Source organism: Bos grunniens, chromosome 14 (assembly GCF_055505025.1).
Source record: "Bos grunniens cultivar Pamir isolate PY7600 chromosome 14, Bosgru_T2T1.0, whole genome shotgun sequence".
Lineage (NCBI taxonomy): Eukaryota > Metazoa > Chordata > Mammalia > Artiodactyla > Bovidae > Bos > Bos grunniens.
Window position 1 is genome coordinate 82,993,506 of NC_141178.1, and position 12,649 is coordinate 83,006,154.

A 12,649-nucleotide genomic window follows, 5' to 3' on the forward strand; every position below is an offset into this window, starting at 1 on the left:
GGGCCCCGCGGCGATGGGCGCAGGGAGCTCCGCCTGCCGACATTTTTAACGTCGGGATTTACAGCTAACTGGAAGCCAATTAACTCTTGGGGGATAGGCGGCGCTCAGGGCTGCGGGGACGCGGGAGGTGAAGTCTCGCCTGGCCCTCGACTTGGGTCCCTGCCAGCTGCACCCGGCCGGAAGTGCGCACCACAGAGAGGCAGGCCGGCCCCGGAGCGCCTAGAGCGGCACCGGAAGCTCTCCGGGCGGGCCCTCGGGCCGATTTCCGGCCGCGGCGTGCGGGCTCCTGTGCAGGCTTTGTCGGCCGGTCTGCGGGGCGGACGCCTGGCAGTCCGCGTGCGGGGTGCCGGCGTCCTGTCGCCGTTGGGCGCCGGGTGAGTGGCGCGTTCCAGGACCCGAGCGGGGCGGCAGGGTCCTCTGGTCGGGTGGACGGGAGGGCTCAGCGCGGCCGGCCCCGCACGGGGGTCCCGGAGCCTCGGGTTCGGTGAGCCCGGCTCCCAGCAGCCGTCACGGCCGCCCCCGCCGGACTGCAGTCCGGCCCGGGGACCGCAGCTTCTCTCCCCAGGGAACGTCGTGCGGGTAAATTCCACTCTCTTGGTTCCTTTCCCTGGCTCCAGGGGCCACACACCCCAGGCTTAGAGCCCCCAGCGTAGGCGTCTGTGTCGTGGCTCTGGGGTGGCCTGGGGGTAGGTGAGGGGCACGGTGCGGGTAGTGCCGCTCTTTTGTTGCAAGCCAGCCGGCCTCTGCCTGGAGCCCGAGGGAGCTCTACAGATGATGCTGGGAGAGTGACCGGCGCCTCGAGCCTGCCTGTGCTGGAGGAGGTGCAGAGCCGGCACCGCTGCCCTGGCCGGGTAGAGGTGAAGAAGAGAATCCCCTCCAGATGATGGGCGGCGCCGTTCTTTTCTCGAGTCGTATCAGTCCTGGAGGCCGTGTCTGCTGGTGCCTTGGACGTCTTACCCCTCGTGCAGTGGCTGCATCGTAGTCATGTGAGCCTCCGGGCCTGAGTAGCATGCCTCTCTGTGTTCCCAGGAGTGTTAGCTGGAGGCCCGTTTGAATTCGGGCAGTTTGTCTGTAGAGCTCATGCTCTTAATCAGGCCGCAGTGCCCTCTCTGGAGCACGTCTTTCCCCTGAGCTCCAGTCCCAGGGAATGACAGGACTTGGTCCTGTCCACGGAGGTGGGACTTTCGTTAGATGTAACAATAACGGTATCTTAATAATGGCAATGGCTACAGCATCACTCATGTGGAAGATACCAGAGAAATGGGGCGGGGCGGGGCGAGGTTGCTATGTCTTTTCACAAGCCTGACTCCCTAGCTCCAGTGTCTCCTGGAGAGATGGGGATGGATTTTTCCTGCAAAGGCCTTAGGGATGGTAAGGCTTGCAAGGCGGAGCTGAAAAAGCCCAGACCGCGCTCACAAGCTGGTAATGGAAGAGGTGCTCAGAGAAGCAGCTGACCCAGAACAGGGCAGGGCCTTAAAGCAGTTCAGGGAGCTGTCAGGCACGTCCAGTGCTGCCTTGGGTTGTGGAATATGACCGGTGAAAGGACACTGAACTGCTCAGGAAAGGAGAAGACCATTGCCATCTGGGCAGAGCCCTGGGAGCAAAACTCAGATGGATGTGGGGTGGTGGGGGAAGGAGACCGCAGCTAGCAGCTGGCTCAGCTGTAAACCAGTCACCTCCCCGAACCTCATGGATGATAGTGTGGCGAACACAGGAAATAAGAAAAGCACGTGCCGGGCACTCGGTCCCCGCCATGGCTGTGGTCGCACTAGTGCAGGTTGGTGACATTGGTGGCCTTGGGGCCGCGCAGGGGTGCAGATTCTCCTGCAGCTCCAGTCCGTGTCTTCCTTGGGTGCCCTTTTACTATCCTTTTCCTGCTGCTCCCAAGGGTGGAGCTCTGCACACCTGCCTGCTTCCTTTGTTTAGACTGTAAGCGGCAGACAGCCACGCTGGTAACTTGCAAGCCCAAGGCTTATAACACCCCTTTACTAGTGCGCATGTGCAAACAGCTTCCCGCCCCTGCAGTGGGCACTGCCCACTCTGGCGGCTCATAGGCTTCACTCCCAGCTCTGAGGCTCGCCCCATCTCAACATCAACAATGTTGTGTTATATTTTGTCCAGCAAGTTCTAACAGAAGGGAGGGCTATGTTAGCCCCAGACATTATGGAACCAGCAGTCTGATATATTTTTACTTCGTTTGCTTATTTCATTCAGGTTTCTTTAAATGAAAAAGTATCAATTTAACTTTATTTGAATTCATAGGGGAAAAAAGGCGTTAAGGAGAAACTGAAAGATTGCTGATATTCAGATAAATGTTTCTTCAAAGCAAGGTATATTTAATTTTAAAAACTTCCTGAAAAGTTAAAGTTATGAAAATCACGAAAAGGCCACATTTTAAAGCTATATTCTTATAAATAGACGCAAGCCTGTTTTCAGGTGGTATAACAGTCCTTTTAAACAACAACAAAAAATCAGGAAATATCACCTCCAAAACAAAAAACTGAATATACTCCCTTTTTTTGGATTAAAAAAAATAAGATTTAAAATATAAGCTTACTTTTAGAATAACAATCCCACCCAGCTGCTCTAAGCAAAATACCCTGTAACAGCAACATCACACCTGGGGAGGGAAAAACATCTTTGAGAATGGACTCTGGAGGCAGACAGGCCTGACTCTAAACCTAAGCTTTGCCACTGACTGGCTTGGCAATCTTGGGTAATTGACTTTCTCAGCCTCTGTAAAATAGAGTAAATAATCAAGGTCATGGCTGCCTCACAAGGTTTGGAGCTGTGCCTGGGACTTTGCAGGCCAGTTCAGCAGTGCCTGGTTGGGGTTGAGGGTCGCTCATCCATAGCACCCCTCCTGTCCTCCCACATCTGCACCAGTGAGGCCCATGAAGAGCGGAAGTCCAGCTCGCTACTTGTGCAAGCCTTGGTTGGAGTGATGCTGGACCTCTAGGCCAAGTGCCGGTTAGGCTGTGTCCTGCCTGCCCACAGGAGGCGCTGGATCGCCTCAGCCTCTCCACAGCACTGCACTTCTGGCCCAGAGCAGCAGGACCTGTGCCCCAGTGGAAGAGGCTGCGTGCTATGTGCCTAGTTATTCTCCCAGACCTTTCATTCGGCTAACTCCTTCCCCCAGTCTGGGGAAGGGAGGTGGGCTGAGTACTTCAGGGAATGTCGTTCTTCATGACACCAGGGGCACCTCCGGCATCTGAAGCGTAGTGGGGCCTCGGAGCGTCAGGTCCCCGTGTGAATGAACTTGAAGGATACGGGGATGTGTTAGAAGTCGGGGGAGGGTGTACAGATGGACAGGTATATGTGACCCCGTGTTTGTACCTACAGATGGCGTGCGTGGAAATAAATGTGTCGTTTTTGTTTAAGCAGAAGCCTGGATGAATGTATAAACTGAACAGCTTGCAGTGGTCTCTGGAATTGTTGGGGATTATCCTTGTTTTTGTTTACCACTTGAAGGTTCTTACAGTGTGGGTCTTATGTCTGTAATTGCTCAGAATGGACAGTATAAAAGTGAAGTAAAATAGGATATAAGACTGAGGAGTGTGGTCCTCATTTCATAATACATTGGTGCAGGAAAAAACACTAAAGGAAAACATCAATGTGTAATCTGAGTACTGGGATTAAGAATAATTTTATTTTTAGTCAAAGTTTTTCTCAACTAGCATAGTTTACCCTTATGCCTTGGAAAAATAACTAAAATAATTTCTGTAAGCAGGAGAAAGACTTAAATCAAGTTAGTGGGCCTTTAACTCAGAAGAACAGTGTCAGTGAATGTCACCGGGCAGTGGTCAGAAATGCTGTGTCACAGGGCGCCCAAGAGGGCCACTGCTCCAGGAAGCTGGGTTGCAAACCTCACATGGAGAGAAACGCTTCGAGTAGACGTGCAGCTTCTCACTCTTACTGTCAGCTGTTGGTTCAGTGTCTTCATCATCACAGGGAGTGTTGCATCTGAATAGTCAGGTTGTCTAACAGCATTATTTAAGCGTGGGTTCCTCTTGCTGTAACGGAGATTCAAAACTAGTGTTCCCAACAGGAAACTTGGTTTCTGGTATCCCATCTCAGAGGCATGGGGAGGGTCCTGCCCCCCAGGAGCCTGCAGTGTGGCCTCATACATGTCCCGCGGGCTGGGTGAGAGGATGGCGTGCTGGAATCAGTCACAGGTCACCCCCGACATTAGGGGACTTCAGGAAATGTGGTGGTTCACTGCTGGCTCTGTGTCCACTGAAATTTCTGGAGGGATTTCTGTCACTCAAAGCAGGGACACTGGGCAGCGTCATGTCTGCCGTAGCTGACCAGCTGGCCATCTGACCCCCAAGCTAGGCTGTGCTCAGTTGCTGCCTCCAGATGGAGCCAGGATCCCTGGCCTGTGGCCTTCTGTCGGCACCAGTGCGTGTCCACACGGCCACAGTCTAAACTTGACAGGTTCCGGCCTCCCCAGATGCTGCCTCCTCCCCCAGCAAGAGCAGATGACCACGTGAATGTGTCCATTCAGGAAGGGGAGGAGCCTTGAACGCAGGCAGTCACTGGTCCACAGCATCAGCAGTTCCCGGGAGTCTCCAAGGGTGGCCTGAGCTGTAGCCACTGAAACGAAGGAGTCCCAGGGCTCAGCGGGAATGAGGACCTCTGTCGGCCAGAAGACAAGCACAGGACCGTGCCCAGCCCTGAGCTGCCAGCCCCTTGAGGTGGAGGGCAGAATCGTGGAAAGGACACGGCGTTCTGTTCACGCGGTGAAGGCTGCCTGAGCTGAGGTCCATGCAACACAGGCGGCCTCCCTGGCGTGGTGCTCAGCGTCAGCAGACATCTTGGGGAGGGGGGGTCTTGACGATGCTCAAATTAGTGTGGAAGGTTCTACAACCTTAGAAATATGCTAAGAAGCACTGAATTGTGTGCTTTAAAATGGTGGATTTTATGATGTGTGAATTCTAGCTCTATAAAAAGTGGGTGCCTATTGAATAAACAGCAGACACAAAACAACCATATGATTCCATTGAAGTGAAATTGAAAACTGCAGAATTATAATGAGACCGTTCCCCTTAGAGGGGGGCCCCCGGGTGACGGGAATGGTATGGTTAGAAAGGCGAGCAGAAGAGTCCAGGGAGACTGTGCACTAGATGCGAGCTGTTGGCTCGAGAAGGAAAGCAGCCTGTTGGGAGGAACCTGGGGAGCCCTCCTGCCCCCAGCAGCTCCCCACCACCTAGCTCTGTCCTCAGGGGTACATCATTGCCCTTGGGGATTTGGGGGCATCTCTGTGGGGCTGCATAGCAGTTGGACTGCTTCCAGTGGTGCAGATTTGGGGAGAGAAGGGGTCCTGTGGGGTCATCTTGGGCAGAGCTCCCAGGAACTGGGGTCAGCTGAGGAGGGAGCACTTGGGGAAGCACCTGTGAGCAAGGTGGGATGGGGTAGCAGGGAGCTGGACGACCCTTCAGAGTTGCCCCCCATGGAGACCAGGGCACTCTGGGCTCTGTCATGGGCCAGGCCCCTGCTGGGGTGTGGCAGGCAGGGTTCTGCGCTCCTCCTGACACGAGGGAGGACTCTTGCGGTCATTTGACAAAAGGTGGGGCTCATCAGGAACCCTTGGAAAGCAGGGTTTGTGCAGCTGGTTGCAGAAGAGAAGGAGAGGACATCTGAGCTGCTCCTGCCTGGAAGGTGCCCATGCTCCCAAGGGGCCATTCCATGACCAGAGGGAACCACGTTCTGCCAACAACCTGAGTGAGGTGGAGACAAAGTTTTCCCAAGCTTCTAGAGCTTTCCTGAGCCTGGCTGACACTGTGTGCAACCCTTTGCAGGGGCTCACTCGGGCCAGGATGGTCTCCAACCTGCTGCCCTCTGAGATGGCAGATGGGTTGTAGCAGTGGAAAGCTGGCAGTAGAGAGGGCATCCCCTCGGCAAATTCCTGCTGAAGGAGAAATTTTCTGCTGGGGCAAGAATTCCAGAGCTGAAGGCACGTCCCAGAAATGGTGCAAGGTTCCCTAAGCACAGGCTTTTTTCCATGGCAGACACACCTGAGCAGCATGGCCCCCCTGTACTCGCAATCACCATCTTCTTCCTAAAGACCATCCGTGACTCGAATTTCCCACCATGGCCAGCTTTGTCCGGGTCTGAACTCTGCAGAAGTAGGATCAGAAAGTAGGATCAGGAAGTAGGAAGTAGCTCGGTATCACCCCGGGAGGTCCACCTGTGCTCTGGTGCAGGGTTGCCCTCCTTGCTGGAGGACACCTCAGTTGGCCCTCTCTTCTGCTGATGGATGTTCTGGTAACTGCATGGTGCTGTGGTGACCATTCCCACCCCAGACTCTGCTGCTGGGCGGGCGCAGGGTGCACAGGTGGACGCGTTTACCTCGGATTCCATGGAGGACATTTAACCCAGTACAGAGGGTGGGTGAGGTGTGGGCGCCAACACTGGTAGTGTGGTAAATGTGGGAGAAAGTGGGTGTCCTCATCTCATTGCTTCTGTTTTCTCATTGGAAGAAGCCACAAGGCCATCATCCCTGGGGTGGGGAGTGCTGTTGGACTCTTGAGAGGAGAAGCCAGGAGATGGTCTCACGGGGGAGTTAGCCAGGTGTGGGAGCTGCTGGCAGCCCCCAGGGCCCGTCGGGCAGGTGGTTACAAACGTGAGAGCTCTGGCAGCAGGAACAGAGACACCCATCAGGAAGCAGGCTGAGCTTTGCCCCAAGGGCACACGTGGTGGAGGAAGGAGAGGGCAGGGGAGCGGGGTTAACAGGCCAGAGCTTGTGTGAGTCTCACCCATCCAGCGTCTCAGCTGGGCAGAACGCGGCTGAGTGGGGGTTGGAGCAGTCTTTCTGTGTTTCTTAGGAAACATGTCTTGACTTTGAGTGGAGTCCAGACCCATCCCTGCCCATCAGCTCATCTGTCCCCTGAAACTGGTGTTGGGTGGTGGAGCCCCCTACACCAGTGGAGAGGCCAGCGGGCTGAGCCAAGCGCTGTGCTGAGTGGGGCTGTGGGCAGGGGGCACGTCTCTCTGCTGCTCCAGGTGCACAATTCACCCCATCTGCTCCAGCAGATTCCCATCTCGTAATGAAGGGGAAAGATGATCTTACTCTTATTTATTTCAGATGCTGATTGGTGACCAGAAGGGGACTCGGAGCCTGGGTTTCTGGGCGTGGGAATCTGCAGAAGGCAGTGTCTGAAGCCCTCCCAGTGATGGAGCTCACTGCCCCCACATCTGGGAGGGGCCCTGACCCCAGACTCGGGAGGCTTTTAGGAAACCTGGATGCACAGAGCCTGCGGAGCTGCACCTCACAGGAAGGGGGTTTCCAGCAGGTGACGGTCACCCACTGGAAGATCCAAACGGCAGAGGCAGCACAGGCGGGGAGTAAGTCTGAGGGGAGCCCTCTCCTGAGCCCAGACCTCCTCCTGCTTCAGAGAGAGTTGATCGAGGGGGAGGCCCCCCAGCACGAGGCCTGTGGCAGCTTCCCGTTCAACCCGGGCCTGGCCAGACATCAAGCTTCTCATGCTGGGGAGAAAGCTCACAGGTGTGACGAGTGCGGGAAAGGCTTCAGCCAGAGCTCCCACCTGGTGGAGCATCAGCATGCTCATGGTGGGGAGAGGCTGTACGTGTGTAACGCGTGTGGCAAGGACTTCGTTCTCTACACGGATCTCCTGGAGCATCAGAAAGTACACACGGGAGAAAGGCCCTTCAAGTGCACTCAGTGTGGGAAGGCATTCTGTCACAGCTCAGACCTGATCCGCCACCAGCGGGTCCACACCCGCGAGAGGCCCTTTGAGTGCAAGGAGTGCGGGAAGGGCTTCAGCCAGAGCTCATTGCTCATCCGGCACCAGAGGATCCACACAGGGGAGCGGCCGTACGAGTGCAACGAGTGCGGCAAGGCCTTCATCCGGAGCTCCAGCCTCATCCGGCACTTCCAGGTCCACACGGAGGTGAGGCAGTACGAGTGCCAGGACTGTGGCAAGGCCTTCCGCCACCGCTCAGACCTCATCGAGCACCAGAGGATCCACACTGGGGAGCGGCCCTTCGAGTGCAACGAGTGCGGCAAGGCCTTCATCCGGAGCTCGAAGCTCATCCAGCACCAGCGCATTCACACCGGGGAGCGGCCATACGTCTGCAACGAGTGTGGGAAGCGCTTCAGCCAGACGTCCAACTTCACGCAGCACCAGAGGATCCACACCGGGGAGAAGCTCTATGAGTGCAACGAGTGTGGGAAGGCCTTCTTCCTGAGTTCCTACCTTATTCGACACCAGAAGATCCACACCGGGGAGAGGGTGTACGAGTGCAAGGAGTGTGGGAAAGCCTTTCTCCAGAAAGCACACCTCACCGAGCACCAGAAGATCCACTCTGGGGACAGGCCCTTCGAGTGCAAGGACTGTGGGAAAGCCTTTATTCAGAGCTCCAAGCTCCTCTTGCACCAGATTATTCACACTGGAGAGAAACCCTACGTGTGCAGTTATTGTGGGAAAGGCTTCATTCAAAGGTCAAACTTCCTTCAGCACCAGAAGATCCACACTGAGGAGAAACTCTACGAGTGTAGTCAGTATGGGAAAGAGTTCACCCCACCCCCAGACTTTAAAAGCAGTCAAGAGGCTCCCCAGGAGGACCTTCCCTTGAGTCAGACAACCGTTCACTTGGGGGAGACGTGTGGAGGCCTGGGGGGGCACACAGACTTCTAATTATCCTCTGGCTCACTTAGTGATGTTGGAAACAGTGGCAGGGGCCCTGACTCATGAGGCTTTGGAGGAGTCAGCATTTTCCAGGGTCATGGATGGGCAGGGCTGCCACCTCTCACTTGGCCACAGTGGGGCCTGCTGTCCTCCGTTGGGAGAACATGCTTGCAGAAGAGCCACACAGTTGGACAGCTGACATGGAGCTGGACCAGTTATGGGAGAGCTGTGGGTGTGGGAGGGAGGAGCTTGGCCTCAGGAGGCGAAGATTCTATTCCACTGCACAATAACAATTCACCCTTGAGTTAAATCCCTTTTAAAGCAGAGTTATGTATCTAATTGTATAACTTTAAAAGAGTGTTCCTCAGCCATTTTTGATCTGTCAGAAAGGCAAGCTAGAGAAAGATACTTTCTTACCTAAAACCACAACTTGGTTCTCTGTGGTCCTTAGGAGAAATTCCGAACTCCCCGCCCTGCATCCAAAGGCTTTCTGGAGGTTCATCTGCCCCCAGTTCACTCCAGGTCACAGAGGTAGCACCAACTGCTAGACATGCCCCCTCATCCGGGCGCTCCTGCCTCCCAGCCAAGGACCAAGTGCTCCCTCTCATCTGGCTCGTGACCTGTCATGAGTCAAGACCCATCCCAAGCTGCGTGTTGGGCTCAGCCCGCTACCCCTCTGCTGCTTCTGATCCTCAGTAGCCATTTGCCTCTTATTACTGTGCTTGCTCTGATTGTTGTGTGTGCTCTCTCATTGTTAAGGACTGTGAGTGTATCTCACTGATTTGTGTGTCCCTGGAATCTGGAGCAGGGCAATAAAAAGCACAGCCAAGTGTGCACTTGGCACTTCTCTTGCTTTGTCCTCTCTACACTGTTATTTAAAACATTAAAAAAAAATTTTTTTTTTTTGGTCATTGCTTTTTTGTTTTGTGACAGCATAGTCTGCTGGTCTACTGGAAATACCTCCTCTTGGCCCTGCTGATGTCTCTGTTCATAATGCCTTCGACACTTGCAGGCAGTAGCCAGAGTGAGACTGGCCTTTTGTATGTTTTGCCTCCAGAGTTTGTCTGTGAATGACTGTCCGCTCGCTTGGGGGGCTGCGGGGGGGGTGAGGGGGGCACTCATCTTCATCTAGTATTCTGTGTATCTCTAATTCACTCAGAGGGCACACAGTCCTGATACACTTCATGACTTTCTTCTGTCCTAATAATTCCATGATTGAGCCCAACTTCTTCCCCCTCTCCCTGTTCTCCAGCTCACTTCGTCACTGATTTGAAAATGTATTGATCAAAGGACCAGTGCTAAATACTTGGAAACCAGGGTGAATAAGACACCATCTGTCCTGAAGTGATCCATAGTCTGATGGGGCAGGCAAAAAGGTCATGGCAGGCTGAGTTCAGTGTTGGAGTTGAAGTATGTTTCCAATTGTGCAGGGGTGTAGGTCAGGAGGCAGCTAGTTTGGTGTGGAGATGTAAGGCGGCTTCAAGGAGGTGACAGTGAACTGGACAAGTAGACACTTGTCACCTAGAGAAGAGGGTGGTCTGGGAGGGACTCTGGAGAAACAGGAGGCCTGGAGGATCCCTCTCTGATCTACAGCAGGTGAGTTATATCACACAGTGGATAACTGTCTAGCAGAACTGTTGGTTGTTGCATCTGAATTTCTTTTATCTGAACATGAACCGGTTTTGAAATGCTGTCAGAATGTACTGCCCATGAGGGCATATCTTGAGTTCCTAAATTCCAGCAACTCTAGAAGTCTTGAGTGAGTAGCATATAGTACTCCATTGTTGGAAAACTCACCCGTAACAGATGTTTCAAATGGTATAGAAACATATTACCAGACCATTTAAACCAACTTTGGTTGAGGTCTAGTTGCCATATAGTAACACACCCATTTTAAGTGTACAGAATTTTGGCAAATCCATATACATGTGTAACCATCATCACAAGAAAAACAACACTTCTGTCACCCAAAAAATGTTCCATTTTGCCCTTTCCCAGGTCCCACTCCAGGCCCAAGTAAACACTTTGTTAGTATGTATTCATTCTGCCTGTTGCAGGACTTCACATAAATGGATTCATATGGCATGTAATCCTGTGTGTCTGACTTCTTCCACTTTGCCATGTTTTAAAGACTAAACCAAGTAGCTCTGTGTTTCCAGAGCTGTTTGTCAGTAGTGTTCCATTGTATGGGTGAAGGTGAACATCATTTATTATTCATCTGTTGGTAGAAATTTGGGTTTCCAGTTTTGGCTGTTATGAATAAAACAGTTATCAGCATTTGTGTAAAAGTATTTGGACTTGCCTCTTTATTTCACTTGAGTAAATGTCTAGGAACTTAATTGCTGGATTATAAGATACATGAGTTTTAATTTTATAAGAAATTGCCAAAAAGTTCTTCATCATGGTTATGGCCTTTCTTGCCACTGTCAGGGTTCAACTGGTCCACATCCTTATCAACATGTAGTATGGTGACACTTCTAAAATCTAATCCACTCCAGTGACATATATGGGTCTCTTTATGCTTCTAATTTGTATTTGCCTACTGAATGATGGGACTCCCCAGGTGGCTCAGCAGTAGTGAATCTGCTTGCCAGTGCAGGAGCCACTGGATACATCCCTGGGTTCAATCCCTGGGATCCCTGGAGGAGGAAATGGCAACCCACTCCATTACTCTTGCTGGGAGAATCCCATGGACAGAAGAGTCAAGCAAGCTACAGTCCATGGGGTTGCAAAGAGTCTAACACGACTGAGCATGCACGTGCACGCTGAATGATGATATGGAGAATCCGTGTCATCTTTTGCCCATTTTAAAATTGGATGGTTTGTCTTATCTACTTAAAAGGATTTTGGCAAAAAATAAAAGAAAAAAAGGCAAAATGGTTGAGGAGGCCTTACAAATAATAAAGGAAGAGAAGTGAAAGGCAAAGGAGAGAAGGAAAGATATATCCATCTGAATGCAGAGTTCCAAAGAACAGCAAAAGGATATAAGTCTTCCTTTGTGATCAATGCAAACAAATAGAGGAAAACAATAGACTGGGAGAAACTAGAGGTCTCTTCGGGAAAATTAGATTCCAAGGGAACGTTTCATGCAAAGATGGACACAATACAGGACAACCAGTATGGACCTAACAGAAGCAGAACATACTAAGAAGAGGTGGCAAGAATACACAGAGCTATACAAAAAAAGACCTTAAAGACCAAAAAAGACCAGATAACCATGATGGTGTGATCACTCACCTAGAGCCAGACATCCTGGAATGCAAAGTCAAGTGGGCCTTAGAAAGCATCACTATGAAAAAAGCTAGTGGAGGTGATGGAATTCCAGCTGAACTATTTCATATCCTAAAAGATGATGCTGTGAAAGTGCTGTGCTCAACATGCCAGCAAATTTGGAAAACGCAGCAGTGGCCACAGGACTGCAAAAGGTCAGTTTTCATTCCAATCCCAAAGAAAGGCAGTGTCAAAGAAATGTTCAAACTACTGCACAACTGCACTCATCTCACACACTAGCAAAGTAATGCTCAAAATTCTCCAACCCAGGCTTCAACAGTACGTGAAAAGAGACCTTCCACATGTTCAAGCTGGATTTAGAAAAGGAAGAGGAAACATCAAATTGCCATCATCGTTGGATCATCGAAAAGGCAAGAGAGTTCCAGAAAAACATCTACTTCTGCTTTATTTACTACACTAAAGCCTTTGACTGTGTGGATCACAACAAACTGTGGGAAATTCTTCAGGAGATGGGAATATCTGCATACAGATTTCTCAGAAGGCAGGTAAGGTGGTCTGGTGACCATCTTACCTGTGTTCTGAGAAATCTGTATGCAGGTCAAGAAGCAGCAGTTACAACCAGACATGGAACAATGGACTGGTTCCAAACTGGGGAAGGAGTACATCCAGGCTGTATCTTGTCACCCTGCTTACTTAACTTCTATGCAGAGTACATCACCCAAAATGCCGGGCTGGATGAAGCACAAGCTGGGATGAAGATTGCCAGG

General features: G+C 52.1%; 1 protein-coding gene across 1 annotated transcript; it reads left to right on the forward strand.

The window, feature by feature from the left end:
- Positions 1 to 247: 247 nt before the first annotated feature.
- On the forward strand, positions 248 to 10,942 carry ZNF623 (zinc finger protein 623). The gene is made up of 2 exons (XM_086337712.1): positions 248 to 374; positions 7,088 to 10,942. The coding sequence occupies exon 2, from the start codon at positions 7,176 to 7,178 to the stop codon at positions 8,658 to 8,660; it is 1,485 nt and encodes a 494-aa protein (XP_086193838.1). The 5' UTR covers positions 248 to 374; positions 7,088 to 7,175; the 3' UTR covers positions 8,661 to 10,942.
- The last annotated feature ends 1,707 nt before the right edge of the window (positions 10,943 to 12,649 follow it).